General features: G+C 38.2%; 1 protein-coding gene across 1 annotated transcript in view; it reads right to left on the bottom strand.

Annotated features, from left to right (window-relative positions):
• Positions 1-6,962: 6,962 nt before the first annotated feature.
• Positions 6,963-21,723, bottom strand: part of LOC148019084 (putative ADP-ribosylation factor GTPase-activating protein AGD8) — a 46,494-nt gene continuing 31,733 nt past the window's right edge. Inside the window, exons 5-7 of the mRNA XM_087701666.1 lie at positions 7,795-7,920; positions 7,525-7,632; positions 6,963-7,436 (exon numbers count right to left, since the gene is read on the bottom strand). Coding sequence (XP_087557792.1) covers positions 7,329-7,436; positions 7,525-7,632; positions 7,795-7,920 — 342 coding nt within the window. The 3' untranslated portion in view covers positions 6,963-7,328. The remainder of the gene's footprint in view (positions 7,437-7,524; positions 7,633-7,794; positions 7,921-21,723) is intronic.

Below are 21,723 nucleotides of genomic sequence, written 5' to 3'. Positions count from 1 at the left end.
TGGCTATTTGAACAAAAGTAAACAAGAGGCCTAGGGGGTGTAATCTTGTAAAATGAGGAGATGTTCATGTTGACTATGCCCTCATACTAATGTAAAAGTAAACAAAAGACCAAGGGTGACTAACCTTGTAAAAAGAGTGGATGTTAATGTTGACAATGCCCTCATACTAATGTTTCTCTCATCAAAATTGATTACAAAAATGGCTACAAAATGTGCTTTTACTTTCAAACTATTTATCTCACTATGTATGTGTGGTGAAATGTGGGAAATATAATTTTACATCACTTTTATATTAGGCATGGTCAAGCATGGTTTCACACCAAACTTGATTGTGCCAATTTTTTTCTAATCTAGTGCCATGTGCTAGCTTGTTTTGCAACTACAAACCTTATTTCTCAAGATGGTGCAAATGCAAGTTCCCAACGTTGTAAATATGAGTTTTGCTAGTCATTAGTAATTGGAAACACAAACTCTAACGTGTAAATTCCTAAATAGATCCCAGACTTAACACATGTTAATCAATGCTTTACTAATTCTTAGGTTGTTGGGCTATGGCCCTAGCAATAAGCTTGAGGTTATTGGCCTAGGACCCTAGTAGTAAAGTCTAATTTGCATATAGGTTGTGAAGGTTAGAGTTTTCAAATTTTGGGTCTCTTTGACCACGTGTTAACAAGTTGAGGCCCTTCCTTCTCTAGTTATCTAAGTGTGGTTATGAGATAAGAATTTAAGGTAGCCTTAAGTCAACTATGTCTCTACTTAAGTACATGCACATTGTGACGGGTCTTTGATCTAAATAGATTTGGAAATTACTAATAATGTCTTCTACCTTAACCTCGATCATTGGCAAAGCTTTTAGAGAACTTTACAATATCAATTTTGATGGGTCACAATCCCATAAGATGCCCATAAGAGTCCATGTGCTACTCTTTTTAAAAAAAGCAAGGTAAGGGTGGACTTCTTAGAGTTTCAAGGCGATATCACTAGCACATCAGAGCCACCCCTTGACTCTAAAAGTTGCATGGATGTTTACTATTAAAATCTTGTAAAATCATTGCATGGGTTTTCTTTTTCTCCCACCATGTTGTGCAAATTAGGGCCATTGTTCTCTGAGATGGATCACTTCCTTGTAAGATTTCAGAAAAAGGGACATATGTTGTAGGTTTTGGTCCTCAAATGCTATCTGAAACATTCAATTTAAAACAACATATTAACCATCATTGGGATGATGGTAGAAGCTACAACAAAAAATCAACAATGGACAATGTGATTTATGAGTGCATTTGAAAGTATCCTTCATATATTCATCATTTGATTGGTGGATATACAATGTACTCTAGCTTCATTTTGCAATGTAGCACAAATCAAAGATTCAAATTGCATTAAAGTGTGAGAACCTCTTTCCAATTGGTATTCAAGCTGAGGCTAGCTAGGAGGCGCAAGACAATCTCATCCATTATGAACCCAAGCAATGAATAAGAATTATTTGATGTATTCTTTAAGGACAAGAATATTGAAGGTAATCAATTAACATTGGGGAAGCTATAGTCACTATCTTACTCATGACATGAGTAAATTTCCCTACCTAATTATTTCTAGGGAAACTATGACCAACACCATCTAGTAATGCAAAAGAAATACTAGGTGTCCAAGGTTGAAAACAATTATATTCTTGGCCACCATTGAGACTGACTTCACTCTAGAAAGGGAATATTGTAATGCTCATAATTTTGAGTGGATAAGTTATCAACCATTTTAGTGGCTCTAAATATCATCATTTATTGTAATTTGATCAATTCTCATATAGATTAGAGGGTAGGATCAATATTGATATCCAGCATATGCACAAGTTGAGTTTGGATGTATTCAAATGGATTTTAAGCCACATTCATAGTGTAGGATCATTTTCATGGCTAGTTACAAGACTAGTATTAACTCAAGCATTAAGATTGTATATTCTTATATAAGCAGCATGCATCTAGATATGGCACCTTTGGGCATAATCTACCACCTAGATTTTGCAAATATACTCAAAACCACAAAGCCAAACAGAAGCTCATAAGATACGAAAGTTAAGTTGATTTATGCCAAATTAAAAGTGTGTGAAAGTCAAATGGGATATTGATTTAGAGAAACATCAAAAAGATATTAGTACTAAATCTCATCCATTTTAACAAATGTATTCTCTTGTTTCTCCATCATGAAGGATTACCTTTTTTCCCTTTAGCCTATTTACTCCTTTGACTAGATTCTTCATTTTTTACATGGCACATTTGTGCTAAGTGTAGAAGTTTAAATCCAACTAATGGTTGAATGGCTCCAACTTGACCAAATATTGAAACAAAGAAGTTGTGTGGTGTTGATCATGTCCTTTAGATATTGTAGATATAAGATTATTTTCCTTGGAACATTGTTTCATGAGATCAAGCAATGTGATATACAACTTGAATGTTGTATTGTGTCATGGTTACAACCCACTTTCTACTCATTCTTTAATTTCCTAAAAAATGCATTATACCACATCATTTGACTTGTAAAAGTAGTTTCCTTGATTAAGCCTATTGCAAAGGATTCTTTTGCACATTCTTGAGTCATTGAATACAAAAACAAGTCAAACAGTCATTGAAAGCTAAATTTTATTAAAATAGCATTTTCGCGCATTACTCTATCTGGAGCATGTATCCCTTGAACATGACAATTGGTCCCACACTAATCTTATACGCTATGTCTATAATTTAGGTGTCAAGCTCATGAAGGATTCGACTCCATTATTGTAGAAGAATGATATCACACTTCTAATTTGAAGAAACATTACTTCTTAACATATTATATGAATTCAAGGTGGTCAAATGAGTAGTTGTGTATACTAACTTTTTGCTAAATATTCACCTAGTCAAATATTAATGGAATATCACATAGAATCCCATGCACATCAACATGTGTGTGCGTGCATACACATACGCTTGCATGTATACGTGCGTGAAAACGTTTGTGACGTGTACACACGCACACACAAAATTATGTGTGGATCATGTTATTCTATTGTAAATTTAGGGTAATATGTCACTCACATGGTAATTGTTCATTGGTTTCTCATGAATCTCCTTTAAGCAACATATGTTAGATTATAATATGCATTATAAATTCAAACCTTCATTGGTCAGACTACATTTATCTCATAATGTTAACATAAGGACAACCAAATGTTGAAATACTAAGAAGAAAACTATGCCATTTTGCTTTAAACCTTTGTTCCACAAGTAGAAGAAAGTATAAAGTGTTGAGCTTTTAATAATCATTCTTTCACATCTCAAGTGTGTAAAGTATCCATCGATCGTTTTTGAGAGAACTGCCAACATTGTTTTAGCTTTTCTTGTCATCGGACTTCATTTTAAGCCTATAGCATCTGTAAGCTTATACATCAAGTATAAGATACCCAATACCATTTTGATGGGCTTTCACCAATGGTTTTAGATGATAGAATCAAAGGTTGGAATATGTTCAAGTAAAAATGCATTACTAAAAATATTGAACTTTCAAAACTATGTGAAAATCAAAGACATCAACACTCAACAATGTTGATAATTTTCATCAAATCCCAATTGTAATAATGGGAATATATTGTGTACATATCAAATTTCATAAAATTTCTAGATAGATTATTTTTTACATGGTTTGATTTGAAGCACAAAAGCTTTTCTACTTTTCGTTAAAGGGTCTTAAAGTGAGCCACAAGAATACACACTTCATAGCTTATTTTGAACCCCTTGTATGTTTTTCAACTATTGTCTCTATCTCATTTTGTTGAAACCATCTCTTCTTAATCTTTACCATTGCAAAAAAATGAAGTTTTTATAATGCCAAAATTATAACAATATTAGCTTTTCTCCTACAAGACTAGTGTTAAAGTTTAAATTGACTAACAATGGCCACTCTTTAACTCCAACATTGCATTTGGATAGGCCCTTGTAATAATGTCACTAATTTCAAAAGATTTACTTTCTAAAGGTTTTGTATCATTATATGACTATTAGGTAGGATTGCTTGCCTCCTTAGTATAGTATATGTGCAAATTTAGATTTCTTAGTGATCCATATGTAGTTGATTTTTAATATTATGAAAGTTAATTCTTATAGTTGTGATTGTTGATGTATACTAAAATTTTATCTTTTTATATATTGACTCTCTTTTATATACTTTTCATTCTAAATCTAGTTATATGAACTAATCATTGTAATTTTTCATTTGTGTTCGCATATGTACATGCATGCATATGTATGCACAAGTGCATCCATCCCATCCAAGTGACATCCATTTACCAAACTCCCTTCTAGCAACATGTGCTCTTTTTCTTTTTCTTAGAAAGAATTCTTAAGGAAAAAACCCTCTAAAGTAATATTAAGAATAATAAAACCTTTCAATTACTAGTGTATTTTTGTAATGCATTTTTTAAAAAACCAAGGTTTAAAATTTATCACATACAAGTACATTTTAACTCATGCTATTACTTGAATGTGGATTTAGGCATACATTGAATGATACCAAACAAGATTCAATTCATACTAACTTTGAATTACATGTCGAATGTGTTTATATGTAAAAGCAACGCATCGAGGAGCCAATCCCCAAGATGTAAGAGAGTAACAATGGGGTCGCAGCAATCAGTGACAATCTGTGAAAGAGAATCAGACGCCATTACAAAACACTGCAAAAAATTCTGTCACTGCAAAGAACACAGCTTCAACCTCACAGGGAGCAAATCTGCAAAACTAACGAAAGTGGTATTTGACTACACAGTCACTTCCTAGTGGCGATTTTGCATCAACAAGCAACAAGGATGATTCTGTAACTCCCAATGTCTCTGCGCTGCAAGCATATTTACATGGTACTATACACAAAACAACTCAACTCAAGCTTAGATATAGTCCACTAACCACCATCTTTTAAAGCCCTTCTAATGAAAACTTGCTTTTTGAAATAGTGCAACCCTTCGAACTTTCATCAATTTGTATCTAGCTCTCTTTAGCCACCTATTATGTTTCGCATTATTTTCAATTGATAGCCTTTTTATACAGACCATAGTATCCAACTATTACAAGCTCATGTAAGTGTTGTTTCTTCTTGAACATGATTCCTATATTGCCTTATGTAGTGGTTAGTAGTCACAAAAGACACGCATGCAAGAAACAAAGTTACACCACTCAAAATCCACATAATCAATTATCTAGAACCAAGAACGATAATCACATATGTTGAAAATTTTGATGCAAAATAAATCATTGTTTGATAGCAAAGGCCTTTTTGTAAGATATAGAATAATCCATAATGTTCATTCAAAACAAAGGACCCTGTGAAGATGTGAATCAAAAAGATAGTATTATAGTCTATAAAAGCTTGAACCAAAAAGTATAATGTAGAGTTGCATTTAGTAAATACAACTGACACAAGTACATGTTTTTGCCTTTCAAGAGCCAATACGAGTGAACAAAAGAGTTATCAAGTCATGAGGAATTGTGACAAACAAAGGAATTTTGAGTCAACAATAACCAACCATTGTCCTTTGTGACAAGTGTTGAAATGCATACACAACAATGGATTTGCATGTATCATATAACATATGACTGGTAAAATAGCCTTATTGACACCCAAATTTCCAATTATGTTAAATTGGGTGGTCTATTGGTACTGATACAATCCCAAACCACAACTCTCGAACAAGTAGAAATGCCCAAATAGAAAATATCATAACCATCAAGTATTGGCACCAAAATTTTGATTTTGTTCCTACTAATAAACCATTGACAACTATCAATCCCCTTTTCCCGAATTACACAGGGCTGTAATATAATATGTTATGCATAAAACAGTCACATTTGTGAATATGTGTTCAAGCTTCATGCACAGATTTACATCCACCTTCAGGACCATTTTCACCACCCACCCCAAAAAAAAAAATTTAAAAAAACTCTTAGCAGTCCTAATCAAAACCATCCCACAATTTTTCCATCAAGTTCACACTCTCATGAAGACTACTTCCATATGTACTCCACACCTCGATTACGATTGCTGTAAATTAAATCAGAACTGTCAGACTTTTTCATTAGCTCCAAATAGTATGGTTTAAAGTTGTTTTGAACCCTTTTTCCTGCACTCTTATAAATCAGATTCTTGTAGATAGTGAATTTCAACTTGAAGCATGTTCCAAACCTTTGATTCTGCAATCTAACAACATTGAAATTAACTCCCAATCAAATTATAACATCATAGACACACATTTCTTTGCATGCAATCAAATGAGGCCTCAGTCATTTACAAGACTAATGTTGAAGGATTGAGGACCAAAAACGTCTTTCCAAAGACAAGCTAGGTGTGAAAAAATCATTTTAACATCTAGTAAAGGCCAAAATGACCTACAAAACCAAAATGGTGATCCATGGTATCTCATGGTTATAATAAACCAGTAACAAGAATGTAGATGCATATATGTGTAGAATAGCCCCTGGCTCTATTATTATTTAAAGATCTGCCAAAAGATTACTATGAAGGGATCTCAGTACATCTATGCTTTATGTATACAATAGCTCCTGGCTCTAATATTATCCAAAATATCTAACAAAGGATTACTGTGAAGGTATCTCAGTACATCCAACATCCATGATGGCACAAACAGAGACACACTGTAGTGTTAAAACTTTCTCTAGCATGGTCTTTTTAAATAAAATTAGGAAAGGAGGTTTGGATTCATGCAGAGTTTAAAACCACATGGGGCTCAATGAAGAAAGGACACATCAGAAGCATACAAAAATGTACACACACCTAATGCACTTCGCACTTGGTGACAATACCTATATACATTGCAAAATTAAATCTACTAAGCCTACAAGTGAATAAAAGCATACAATGCACAATGAAGTACTAAAATGGGAGACATGAATACATAATCACCCTTCTATACACAAAATTAACATTTAGAGCTAAGGCAACCTGATGATCTGTCACTGCAGGAAGAAACACTAAAGTTCAAAAATTTGGCACATTTTGTGTGGCAAAAAACTCTCTAACAGTTTAGGAACAAAGTCAAACTCAGAACCTGAAACACCCACTTTTTGAATTTGTGTCAGGTGTTCTGTTTTCAAAAAACAGAGCATACCCTGATGCATGGTAAATAAAGTCATAGTATACTGAGTACGCATTTCAATTTCAATAGTGTCCATCAGATCTTACACCAATTCTGAATGTTTCTCAGACCATGACTGCACACAAGGCTCTGTTGTACATTTCGTACAAAGTAACACTTTGAGCTCTATCATCAGAATCAAATTGACAAATATTCATCTGATTCGATCTTGGAGATCAGCAATGAGGCTTGTTGCCATAGATGTTAGCTTCTTTCCAGTTTGACCAGCTAAGGTCTTCAGGGAAGACATATCCTGGGATGCCTGAACACAGTAGATATAAAAATTACTTCACTTAAAAACTGTCCCAGTACTAATTAGTGAGATCTGATGAAATAAGCAAGCTATGTACTTGAAAGCTAAGCCTTGTAATCAGTTCACTGGCTGTTAAATCTGCTGGGTTATTGGATGGCCCCTCATTACGCTCAAAAAAGTCTGCACTTGAAATAGAGCTTGAATTCTGCCATCGAAAATCCCACCCCCAACACCCCAAAACAACCAAAAACAACAAGACACAAACACACTTTTCTGTAAGCTCCAAAGGAATTCATGCAGCTCATAGCCTCACGCTTAGGCATATGTTCATCTGGCAATTCTTTAACAGTTTTCACCAGCAACTCACCGCAAACTTCTGAAGACGTACTTGACTATCCGCATCAACAACTTTCTTATCCTCCCCAAAAAATTGTGCAGATGATATGGATTTAGCATTTGCAAATTTCTTTTGTGCTTCATCACTCTCCTCAATCTGCCAACATCAATGAGAATAATGTGTTACATACACAACATGCAGACTTCTCTCTCCCCCCCATTCCCACTCTCTTAATCTCCATCACCCTCCACCAAACCCTCTCTATCCCTCAATCTCAAGCTTACACAGAGGAAGCACAGAAACAGACCTGACAGCTAGAATCTTTAACAGATGCAACCAACAATTGCAGGAGAAGTTCCACAGATTGCAGGAAAAGCACAAAGAACAGAAGCTTGCTGGAAGGAACAATGCAACAATAAATTCAAGAATGTAACAAGAAATTTGACGAGTATGCATACCATGTAAATAAACTATTTGCCAAACCTCTCATATTATAGCAGCTGCAATACTCCACTTGCAAACAGGAGCTTCTTGCAGTGGTCATGCCTCGCACAACTGGAGACATTATTTGATTGCACAAGACCAAGCTCAGGATAAATCATCAAGTATTGAGTCTTCTCCCTAAGTCACAAAAAGTATCATGTCTCTTCGCATTCAGTTGAAGTTTATGAGAGCCACTTTCAGAGGACCCTTTACTACTTCGTCAGATATATTAGAGAGGACCTTTTTCTTCAGACATACTAGAAGACATACAGTTCTTATGGGGGAGCATGACTCCCCCATCAGATGAGCCTAGATGCTTCATCTTCTGCACACAAAAATCGTGGCAGAATTAACCAAGCAGCAGTGAGTGCAGCTGCTGCTGGAATACCCAGGAAAACACTTCAGCGAGCAAATCAGTGGTGGCACAACATTGGAGACATCTGGCCAGGACTGCATTTAGTCACTCTTCATCTTCACCAAATTCTTTCCCTCTCCACTTTTGTAGCAAAAAAGATGTCGCTAATCATATTACTCAAAAGAAAATCACAATGAAGTACGAGTGCTCAACAATCTAGCTGGAGCTGTCTGTAGATCAGAAACCACTCGTATTTACAAGCCTCTCAAGGGGTCCTATGGAGGATGGAGGATAGAAGCCATGGAGGCTTGGAATGGCCATAAGCCAATGGTGTCACGCATATGTATTTGGACGTTTGGCCTATGCTTAGTTCAGTCACCATGTTAACACAAGCTTCAAGACAAAGCTGTCTAGTGTATATTTATTGGATACAGTGCTGAAAGTAAAGGGTACCACTAGTACCAGCCTTCCATGAAAAAGGTTATTGTGACTCGTGAGTCACAATGTGGTATTTGCTGAACATGCAGATCAGCCCTTTATGGAGTGCAAACTTGTGGGTCCACTTGACATGTTTAACACTTTATTGCCTTTGTTCCAAAGTGGTGCACTGGATTTCGGTCATATTCGACAGCCTATTGAGGTGTTCACTGTTACAATGGCATAATAAGCAGCTTCACAAGCTGATCACAAGCCTGATTTGCGACCCATTGATCAAGCAGCTAAATGGGATGTAGTGGCCAATGAGAGGGTTGCTATTCAAAAAGCCAAAACAGACCCCAAATGGTTGCTGGATGCATTGTGGGACAGCAAACAGCCCACTCCTCTTCCTGGTAGTACTAGAGCACTGAAAAGTAGCTATGCAATCTAAGTTAGACTCAATGATACAAATGGCACTTGGCACTTACGTTGCATGCGAAATGCCTCCATGCAAGCATGCCATAGGCACAAAGTGGATTTACAAGGTCAAACACAATTTTTTTGGCAGCACAATTCGCTGCAAGGCAAGGCTTGTCACCGACGGGTATGCCCAACAGCATGGGATTGACTATATGAGACATTTTCCCCCACTTCATGTATAACTACCATTCCCAATGTTATTGCTTTAGCTCCACATTTTGGATGCCATGTGTATCAATTGGATGTAAAGACTACCTTTCTAAATGGCAATTTACAAAAGGATGTTTATGTCATACAAATTGTCACGGGGACAAGTATTTCTTAATGCTTACCTTTGGCATTATTAAGTCATGCACATGTGAAGTGCAAATCAATTAAGTCAACATCGACAACCTAAATACCCCAAGTGATTAGTAAGTGACATTGGCAAAAGTTGTATAAAGTTATGCTCAACAGGTACTTGAGGGTGCTTGGTGTCAATTTGGGTAAAGAGCATTAATTGGGCCATTAAATGTCCAATGGTGACATTAGGGGCCTAGGCATTAATGAATAAATTATTGATAGCCTAAGACCAATTAATGTTGGGGCGATCAAATGTCCCATGGGAGTGAGCACACTCATTGTTTGGCTTAGTATTTGATTAAAAGATAATCAAATGTGCAAATATGACTTGCACATGCACGTTAATTATTTTATAATGTGGGACCCAAGACCCCAAAATATCAATTGCTACAAAGGCAAAAGTTGTAATAAGTTATGTGTAACAGGTATTGGGTATCATGAGGACGTGAAATTTTATTGCTTTACTTAGAGTTTGATTAAAAGTTAATCAAACGTGCTAATGTGACTTGCACATATGAGATACAAGTAAATTATTTCACAAAGTGAGACCTAGGATCCCAAGATATCAGTTGGTGTCAAAGGCAAAAGTTGCAATAAGTTATGCTTAACAAGTACTAGATGGTACCTAATGTCAGATTTAAACCTAACCAATTTATTGGCTACTAATGTTAATCATAACATTAGAGACTAGGCATTAATTAATTAATACTAGTCTAAAGGTCAATAACTACTCCAGGATACTTGAAAAACAAATTGGCCTGGAGAATTTAATTATTGGCTCATGAGATTAATTGTTTGAGCACTAGAATAATTATTAAATTAATATTCAAAATTATTATTCTGAAAATTAATTTAACAAGATGGATAATACTGAAGAATGGGATTAAACAGCTGCCACTTGGCAAAAATTTCCCATGCAAGTGGGAAAATGTTTTTAGGGACTGGTGAAAGTCTATTCCAACCATTGTGAGAGAGAAGGCTGTTAGAGAGAAAGACGATACTGTTGATGTGATTTGCGACCACCATGGACTAGTCCTACAACGATGACAACAATTTGGAGCACTTCAAGAGCAAGTGATATCAGCCCAAGGTCCTTCTGGTGCAGACATACAAGAGGGCGATGATGGGGCAGTCATGATACTTTGGTGGTGGCACTAGTTTCCATGCTATGGTGGGTCAAGAACCGCATATGGAGATATATGACACAACTCCTTATCGTATGCAGCAACCAATGCATGGTGTGCAAGGCCCAATGTATTCGAGTATGGCTGGTAATATACATAACCCCATGTAGAGCAATGTTAGCATGATACTAGTGTACAAAGTGACAAGTTTGACAATGTATATATGCATTCACTGTGATTGGGACTCATGCTATTAATGTGGTCATGCAAATGCTCCATATAGTGTTGGTCATGAGGAAAAATGTCGCTAGTAATGCATGCAATGTATGGAAAAATGTATCTTGGTATGGCTAGTATGCAAATTTCCATGCACAATTACATTGCAATGGTTCAAACTATGCAAACAAGAATGTTTCCTAATGTATCTAGTGCTCCTAGCATGTCAAGTATACATGAGGGGCTAGTCAACTAGATGCAATGTTGTATATCCATTAAGTTGAAATTGTAGCAGTGTGAAAGTATCAAGCATCGCAATGCTTAGGGGAAAGAAAGGCCTACAACCTAATTGAGGTTTCGAGGTAAGTAAAGTTTAGAGAAAAAGTTTCCATATGCTTCTTAGTGAAGCTTCAGCATTGTTTCACCAAATAGATACAAAGTGGATGGAAGAGGATGACTTGGCAAACCATCCTCAGTTGTCGCAACTTTACCTAGATGCCTTTCAATTACAGCCGACTTCAATTTGCTTGTAGTCAGGTTCAGCAAAGTAGAGGTTTCAAGTATTGCCTAATGCTCGAGGGGGGGGTAGCACTTCCACTCCGCTAGTTGAGGATAGCTCTCGTATGTAGTGGATCACGGATGTATTCAGTATGCACCTAATGTACTGTGCTAGCAGTATGTCTGCCATGAGGTCACTACTCGGTGTACTAGTCACTATGAGATGTATGCAAATGAGTTTGAGTTTCACCGAGGCACTGAAACTACACTTTGCATCAGTTTATGATCAATTTGACATGAGTTTCTGTCTTAGTTTTGAGACAAAATTCTGATTAGTTCAATTTCTTATCAATTTGAGTACTATTCACGGTCACTTTTGGGATCTCTTCTACATCAATTTTTGCATAAGTTACTAACCACTTTGTGATTAGTTTGGGATCACATTTACAGCAGTTTATGATCAGTTCTCAAATCAGCAAGTGATCAATTTATGCCAAGTTTTCAATGGTTTACAGCCAGTACCATGGATAGCGGCATGTTAGTACATGCCACATGGTTTATGCTGAGAATATGCTTTACTATGGTTCAGAAGTCAGAATAGTTGAGAAACATGAATTATGGATGTATCCAATACGTTTCCAGCAACAATTCTAGGCTAATTCTTAGTATTATTTGATGTTTATGTTAGCTGGAAATTTTCAACATGTTTGCAGGATATGGCATGGTTGGACAACAATGGCCAATGTTGTGACTATAATGCCTTATGAAAACTCCAACGTAGTGTGCTTTTGCTTTGGCACTATGTAGTGCAATCGAGGACGATTGCAAGGATTTCAAGGAGTGGGTCTATCATGAGGACGTGAAATTTTATTGCTTTGCTTGGCATTTGATTAGAAGTTAATCATATGTGCTAAACGTGACTTGCACATGTTAGGTGCAAGTGAATTATTTCACTGTGTCAAACCTAGAACCCTGAGATATCAGTTGTTAGTGCTAAAGGCAAAAGTTATAATAAGTTATGCTTGATAGGTACGAGGTGGTACCCAATGTCAAATTTGGACCTCACCAATTTATTGACGACTAATGTCAGTGGTGGGGACATTAGAGACTAGGCATTAATTAATTAATTAATTAATGCTAGTCCAAGAATCAATAACTACTCAAGGATACTTGAAAGACAAATTGGCCTAGCTTCTTTAATTATTGCCTTGTGAAATTAATTTTGTAAGCACTAGAATAATTAAATTAATTTTTAAAATTATTACTCTAAAAATTAATTTAATAAGTTAGATAATGCCAGAAAATGAGATTAAAAGGCTGTCAGTTGGCAAAACTTGCCCATGCAAGTGGAAAAAATGCTTTTAGATACTGGTGGAAGTCTATTCCAGCCATTGTGAGAAAGCAAGACAGTAATAATTTTTCAGCATTTCTCATAATGAAACTCTAAAATTTCTCTCTCTATAGCATTCTCTCTGATCCCCTAGACATCTCTCAAGTTATCTCAGCATTTTCCACTAGTTTGGGCCATCAAAGAAAGAGATTTCAATCAATCTCTGCTGTAAATCCTAATTTACAATAGAAACTAGAGTTTTCATAGCTGCCGAAGGATGCATACTCAGAATTGAGGGCCTAGAACTTGAATTCTAGCAACTCGAATTTTAGGGAGATTCAAAAGACCAGCCAACTAATATCAAGTTTGGGGCCGAATTTGTATTTTAAGGAGCAAGGTGAAGGTCAAACCAAGGGGTAAATTGGTTTGAAGGCTTGTTGGTCAGTTTCGACAGCAAGGGGCACTTGGATTAGCAGAGGAGATTAGAGGATCTCTTTTGTATTTCTCCCATTTGCAATATAAGATAAAGAAATAACGCAAGGGGCACCATTTTTTAGGCCAACATGATGTCCAATGTCCATGATTAAAGTGATAAAGTGTTTATTTTCAATTTATATGAATTTAATTATTTCTCAAGTTATCTCAACAAAATCCAATCATTTGAGTCATCACATGTGGAGATATTGAAAAATCTATGTTGTAAACTCTAATTTATAACAGAAAGTAGGGTTTGACTACCACCTTGGGATACCTACTCAAAATTGAGGGCTTAAGACTTAAATTCCAAGGGCTGAAATTAAAGAATTTCAAGGAGATTCAAGAGGCAAGCCAACCCATATTAGATTCGGGGCTTAATTTGTCTTTCACGAAGCAGTGTGAAAGCCAATCCCCAATGAAACCAGGTAGCAATTTGTAGCTTAATTTGTCTTTCAAGGAGCAAGTTGAAAGCCAATCCCCAAGAAAACTAAGGGGCAATTTGGTTTCAAGGCTTGTTGGTTAGTTTTGCAAGAAGAGGCATACGGATTAGCGGAGAAGATCAAAGATTCTCCATTGTACTCAATCCATTTGCAATAAAAACTGTCACCAGGTGATGATACTTTTTACAGTTGATTTTCTTATTTACTTATATAAATATTTTATTTTTCTTTTCTTTTGTTGCTCTTGCTTTTTACCCCCAAAGTCCTCTTGGAATAAGCGGAATCTTTGCATGGCCAGAAGAGGTAGCCATTGAGACAAATTGAACTAATGGTTTGTCTGAGCCTTAGGACCAATTCTATATTGAATGGACACTGAAGAATAGAATGCCAGTGGTTTGGGACTGTGTGCTTAGCCACTGGAGATGGTGCAAGACAATGAGCCTAGCCAAGATAGAAGAAGCACACGTGAGAATGCTCACGGAATAAAAGTCACTGTAACTTAGCCATATTACACTTTTGATATGGTTGCAATGATAAAAGTTGCACAGAACAACTTGAAGAATGCAAGGGTCACCATCCCTAAAATTTAGGGAGTTCCTATTTTTAGACCCCGGAATCTGTTCACGTCATTGTCTTCGTTTTTACACGAGGATTGATTCTCTTGTTTGTGCCGAGGTCAAATTTTGCACCGTTCATGGAGAATTTTAGACCGGAAGGTTTAAACGGGAAAATTGTTACATGTATGCCATGTGGCACAAATTCCCAAAAGAGAGAGAGAGAGAGAGAGAGAGCATTAAAAAAAAAAACGTAATAGGCCCAAGGGGCAGATGGGAGAATGAAGTTTGGAGGAGCTGAGGAAATATTGCTGCAAGAAAACTAGCCATGGAGCGTACTTCTACGTCTCTGACTCAAGCACGGAGGTAGAGCTTGCTCCCTCTGATCACCTCTCTCTCTATTCTTAGAAGAAATGCTTTGCATGATGGATTGATTCCATCGAAGGTACAATTATGTGTTTTCTCTGCTCATACTGAATAAGAACAGTGAACTCTACACATGCTGAATAAGAACAGTGAACTCTATTCATGCTGAATAAGAACAATGAACTCTGCACATGCTGAATCGTAAGAACAATGAACTCTGCTCATGCTGAATAAGAACAGTGAACTCTGCACCTGCTGAATAAGAACAGTGAACTCTACACATGCTGAATCAAAAGAACAGTGAACTTTTTTGATATGGGGGTCTAGCCTCTACCATACACGGCAAACCACACAAGATCAGTCATTGCCTAAAGGGGAGGAGAGATATGAAGGATGGGAGCAGATGGATTGCCACCTGGTAATGATGATCTCCCAGCTGATCAGGAGTAAACCATCAGTACCACACAAGATCATGAGGGCAAAATTGGGAGCACCACCTATAGTGGCAGAGGCCCTATCCCAGACGGTGGCTTTCCTGCACAGGCTTTGGAGCCTACTGCGACACAAATACTGCTACCTCGCACTAGAATAATCCAAACAACTCGCATCGCAAGGGGACACTGAATGCTGGTATGCCCGTACTCAGGCCTAGCACTACCTCTCGCCCCTACAATATAGCCTGAACAGCCCCCACCTGAAGATTCGCCGAGAGGAGCTGAACCGCGTCATCAGGGTGAATATTATTCAACTACACACAACCAGGACATGGGTGTTACCAGCCGAGGATCTGGGAAAGAAGATGGCCTTCTACCAAGAGCACTTCCTACGCCTCACACCTGACGGCTTCATTATACGCTCGAGATACATGGATGTATACCTATCCCATGGGGTCCCAAGTGCCATTGGGCAACTCCGTACGTCATCACACCAGCTATGGATCGAGATAGGGACATAGGGAGCAAACTCTCTTCCCCTAGAGGACACGATCTGCCAACTCTATCAACTGGAGCTAGAGATAGAAGAACATTACATATGTAGATGCCCAGTGTACTACAAGATCAAAGGCCGCTTCCACTGTCTCTTCAAGGAGGGATTCAGGCCACTCTCCCAAATACTAGACTTCCCCGACCAGAAATGCCTCAGGCTTTTCCTCCTGGACCTATGCCAACATAGAGACCACCTTCTACAAGTCCAGGACCAAACAGCCGGGAACACACAGCAACGCACCCTCCAAGAGTTCTACAAACCCTCGACCACCCCCTCTACAGCGAGGACTGCAGCCAACTAACCAATGGCCCCACCCCGAGGAGTCACCTTGGATAGAGCTACAAAGAGAGGCAGAGCTCGCCCCCCACACCCAACAAGCCCACGCCCCCAGAGACATCACCTACAAATACAGCGGATACTACAGCGCCATCGAGGAGCCATACCCCGCCGCTTCAGCCTCTCCAAATAGACAGGGCCATGCAGGACATCTTAGGATGACCACGCTCCATGATTAGTTCCACACTGCACTTGAAGCGCATCTAGATTGTATGGAGTCTGTATACCATTTTGTATCTACTCACCTAGTTTACCATAACACTAGATAGTAGCTTTACTGGGACTTGGAAAACTTCCCAGACATTTGTATGTAACCTTTTGATCTCATAGGCCAACTTGGCCTTTTGTAGACGTTAATATAACTTTCTACTTTCTACTTTCTTTCTCTCACTCTCTCTCTTTATGAAGTTCCATCCGCCATAGCCTACTGGCCCATCTTCATGAGCTCCATACCCAACAGTGGTATCAAAGCAGCCTCAAATGCTGCCAGCTGTCACATTTGTGCTGCCTTAATAACTCAGCCCTATGTCTTCATGAGCTGCTGCCCAAGACCCAACCTACTGCAAAGCATGTCAAGGACTCCATGCTAGAAGAAGAAGAGGAGGAGGAAGAGGAGGAGGAGGAGAAGGAAGCGAACAGTTCAAGTCCCTACATGCCAGTCTGCCCCGACCTTCATGTCTGCCTACGTGCCTTGTGCTCTAATCCCCACATTGACCTGGATCATCGCTCATGCCCACCTGTCAACGCTAAATTGCCTACATCACCTCTCTCATTTGCTGCGACACTTCGACTACCTCAAGATTCTTCACGCTCATCTTGTTGTTGTGACGCTTCACTCCACCTTGATGCCACATCAACATTAACCTACACCATTCGCCACACCACATGCTCCAGTTGGTCTAGTGGACAACCATACACTTGGAATAAGCCACATTTTTTTTTCGTTTTTGCTCGATCATAAAGGTTTAATTATTTCTTAAATGAGGCAGTTCACATGAATTTGGGGATTTTCAATATTCTTCAAAATTTCTCCGAATTTCATGATCGAATTTGGGGCTTTTCGTGTTGGAGCCCTTTGACATCCAATTGGGGTCTCGGACAATACGTTGAAGACCGCCCGAGTGCTCGCACCTTTAACATTAGGCGAAAAAAGACCGACCAAGCATCCAATACTTGGCAACAACGTCGCAAGCGATCAAAAACACTAATCATAATGTCCTCGACATCGATATTGAGAAGGGGGTTTATCGTGACACAAAATTTTAAAGGTTTTTTTAAATTTTAATTATTTTTTAAAATATTAAAAATGTGGTTGAAATTAGACATTCGCCATGCTCACGCATGTGCTAAGACCTTTTCATCCCTTATTAAATAATTGTGTAGGGTTCTCTAACCGGATTTTGATCCAAAACGAGCTGTTATTTTTTCTATTTACAAAGGAGTTATGTTTCAAGGGGAATCTTAACCATCTTGCACATGACCTCTGAGTTGATCCCAAAAGCTATACCCATGTATTTGGCCTCTAGTCATGAGCCCAGTGCCTCTAAGCCACACTGGCTTTTGATCAGTCTCTGAGTCATGCACACGCACCCCTAAACCATATCTTACATCAGTCCCTGAGCTTGTCGATAGACCATGTCATGACCTTCCTTGGGTTATATCTCTCTCGCTTATGTATCTTCTTTTTCAAAATCATTGTACAAGATTAGACACTAACTTTTCGAGGTAAGCCCTTTCCTTTTTTCCCTTTTCTGTATGCTTCATGTCACGGGTTCAAACACCCATGATCCAAAGGTGGGTTTTTTAGATTTATTTATCCCTGTTTGTGAGCACACATTATTATGCGTAAAACCGGTATTCCTCCTCAACTAGGATGGCAAATAATCTAATTAAGTACTAATTACAGCAAGCATAAAATTCACGTAAACTAAAGATGTACACTTTACCACTTTAATCTTGGACATTGGACACCCTATTGGCACCCCTTGTGGTATTTCTTTATCTTATATTGCAAATGGAAGGAGTACCAACTAAGATCCTCTGATCTCCTCCGCTATTCCAAGTACCTCTTACTTGCCAAACTGACCAACAAGCCTCCAAACCAATTTGCCCCTTAGTTTGCTTGGGAATCGACCTTCACCCTACTCCTTGAAAGACAAATTCAACCCCAAATCTAATATTGGCTAGCTGGTCTCTTGAATCTTCTTGAAATTCCTTAATCTCAGCTACTGGGATTCAAGTCCTAGGCCCTCAATTTGAAGCATGCATCTCGAGGTAACTGTCAAACCCTAATTTCTACTATAAATTAGGGTTTATTGTAGAGATTAATTGAAATCTCTTCCTCTGATGGCTCAAACTGCTCGAAAATGCTAAGATAACTTAAGAAATGGCTAATGGATAAAAGAGAATGTTATAGAGAGAGATATTTTAGAGTTTCATCGCGAGAAACACTGAAAAACTATTGTTGCCCTACTCAAACAACCATAGAAGCTGTCACCTACAGCTTAAGACCACCTGACAAACTGTTGCCCCATCCTATATACTATCATCTTTGCACTAGAAGAACCTTGGGCTGCTGTCACCTACTCCTCGGGGGATCCAAACTGCTATTACATGCTATAAGACTAATGCTTAGTGGCTACAAATCACATAATGAGTATCTCCTTGATCTTTAACAACCTCCTCCTCTCTCACAATGGCTAAAATAGACTTCCATCGGCCCCTAAAAACGTTTTTTCCACTTGCATGGACAAGTTATACCAAGTAGCAGCCTTCTAATCCCATTTTCCAACATTTTCAGCTTATTATATTAATTTTTAAAATTAATTTAATAATTCCTCTCGTGTACAAAAAATTAAATCCAAGTATCCCTGAGTGGTTATTAGCCCTTAGACCAACATTAATTAATTAATTAATGCCTAGTCTCTAATGTCACCACTAACATTAGTAGCCAAGAAATTGATCTAGTCCAAAATCCGGCATCAGGTACCACCTAGTATATCACCACGTGGTGATACTTTTTGCAGTTGCTTTCCTTATTTACTTATATAAATATTTTATTTTTCTTTTCCTTAGTTACTATTGCTTTTTACCCCTAGAGTTCTCTTGGATTAAGCCGAGATCTTTGCATGACCAGAAGAGATAGCCATTGGGACAAATTGGACTAATGGTTTGTCTGAGCCTTGGATCGGTTCCATATTCAATGGGCACTGAGAAATAGAATGCCAATGGTTTGAGACTGTGTGCTTAGCCACTGGAGATGGTGCACGACAATGAGCATGGCCAAGACACAAGATGCATATGTGAGAATGCTCACGGAATAAAAGTCACCGTAACTGAGCCACATTACACTTTTTGATGTGGTTGCAATGATATAAGTTGCTCAGAACAACTTAAGAAATGCAGGGATCACTATCCCTAAAATTTAGGGAGTTACTATTTTTGGACCCCAGAATCTATTCGCGTCATTATCTTCATTTTTGCACGAAGATTAATTCTCTTGTGTGCCGAGGTCAAATTTTGCACCGATCATGGAGAATTTTAGACCAGAAGATTTAAACGGGAAAATTGTTACATGCATGCCATGTGTCACAATTTGGGCACAAATTCCCGAGAGAGAGAGAGAGAGAGAGAGAGAGAGAGAGAGAGAGAGAGAGAGCATTTTTGTAAAAAAAAAAACGTAATAGGCAGGAGAGGCAAATCTGAGAGTGAAGTTTTCAGGGGCTGAGGGCAAATTGCTACAAGTACATCAACTATGGAGAGTACTTCGTCTCTGACTCATATACGCACGTAGAGCTTGCTTGCTCTAGTCAACTCTCTCTCTCTATTCTCAGAGGTCTGCATGATGGGTTGATTCCATTGAATGTACAATTCAGTGTTTTCTTTGCACTTCTGCTAAGGCAAGAGCCTCACTGTCCAGGTTCAAGAGCACCTGATTGCTTCTCCATTGCAAGAACTAAAGAAAGTGATGGCCATGCCACATGGGAACAGGGTTTTCAGCTCTGATTTAGTGCTATTTGTGGGACTGTTTTACTGCTGGAATGATGCCAGGGTCAAAAGGTTTGCAATTCAACTGGTATGAAATAGATCTGGAATGTAATAAGGCTGAGGACAGGTCAAGAAACAAGTGAAAAACAGTAAATACAGAGCTCTGCAGATTGTAATTCTACACTTGAATTATTGAGTTATGGTCACAAAAAGTGTTTTCCTACTTGGGATATTGTTTTGGATATGTTATACTATCCTTATGCAGCTGAAATTTACTCAAAAAGGGATGTTGTTCTGGATATGTTGTATTGTCCTTATGCAGCTGAAATTTACTCAGAAAAGATGAAAGCCAACTGTTCACAGGTTTTGTACTTTTTAATATTTCTTTTTTTTGGTAACCTTCCATCTTTTAATTGATAAAGAAATACCGAAACGGGTGCCAGTCTTCAGGGCCAATCTGGTGTTGAGCGAGGGAGTGAGGTCTCTGTTTGTGTGTGTATATGAAAAGACCAGGTATTAATTGAAGGGACTACCGCTTTATGTGAGTCATAGACCGGTTTCATGGTTCCATCCCCGAGATTTGAATTCCTTTCTATAAGAATTTAAGCTCAAACAGTTTTGGGTGAAAAGACCATACACAAGTTTTACAGAGATTACAAGCGAGAAAGACTACAAGATTTTTCTTGGATACAGTATTTGCTGGATATAAGACTAGAAGATGGCAGACATGGAGGAAAACTCCCTCATGAAGAAGAGAGTTCTTCTTCTACTCATAGGCACCGAAGAGAGAGTATTGGTGCACATGTGCCAGCACCTTCTAGAACCAAGATTGAGCCACAGGATGAGGAGCAAGAACAGGAGGACTTGTTTATGGCACAACTCCTCATTATGGTTGGCTCTTTCGAACAACTTGTAAAGAATCCTCAAATGCAAAAAATTTTGAAGTCACATAATGAGGATTATTAGGCTGAGTCATCACATTATACCATGGAGCGCTCAAAAAGACAAACCTCTAATGTGAGTGAGTATGTGGAAAAGACACCAAACATGGAGACAGGTCTAGTACAACAAGAAGCACAGGCACAGGACCAAGGAGTGAATGGTCAAGGCATATTGCACAAGTGGCATAGCAGACTATTCCTCCTTAGTTTGCTCCCTATCCTAGTTACTTTGGTGGTGGGTCAGTTTTTCAAGCGATGGCTGGATTACCCACTGGTTATTAGGGATACTTCCCTAGAGGGCCACTAGGAATGATGCCTATTGAGGCGGTGAACCCACTTTATGCTAATATTGGTCTACAGCCCGGTTATCAAACTTTGCAGAGTCCTTATTTGATGCCTGGAGTACAAAATGCAGTGGCTGGTTTTTTTCATCCTAGTGGGCATATGGCAGCTAAGACATGTGAAATCAATGTTGATAATGCACCTAAGGGACTTCCTTTTTTACAGCCACTTGTCTATGACAACCTAACACCAAAAAGTGCAAAGCCTAAAGACTATAAAGAGGGTGGTCAAGCATTAAAGTTTGAAACCTTCAATGGTATGCAAGATGAGCTGAAAGCTTTGAC

Source organism: Lygodium microphyllum, chromosome 20 (genome assembly GCF_053477565.2).
Source record: "Lygodium microphyllum isolate KBCC chromosome 20, Lygodium_microphyllum_v1.1.10, whole genome shotgun sequence".
In the NCBI taxonomy this organism is placed as follows: Eukaryota; Viridiplantae; Streptophyta; class Polypodiopsida; order Schizaeales; family Lygodiaceae; genus Lygodium; species Lygodium microphyllum.
The sequence above is the reverse complement of the archived record's forward strand: the minus strand, read 5'-3'. Positions and strand labels throughout refer to the sequence as shown.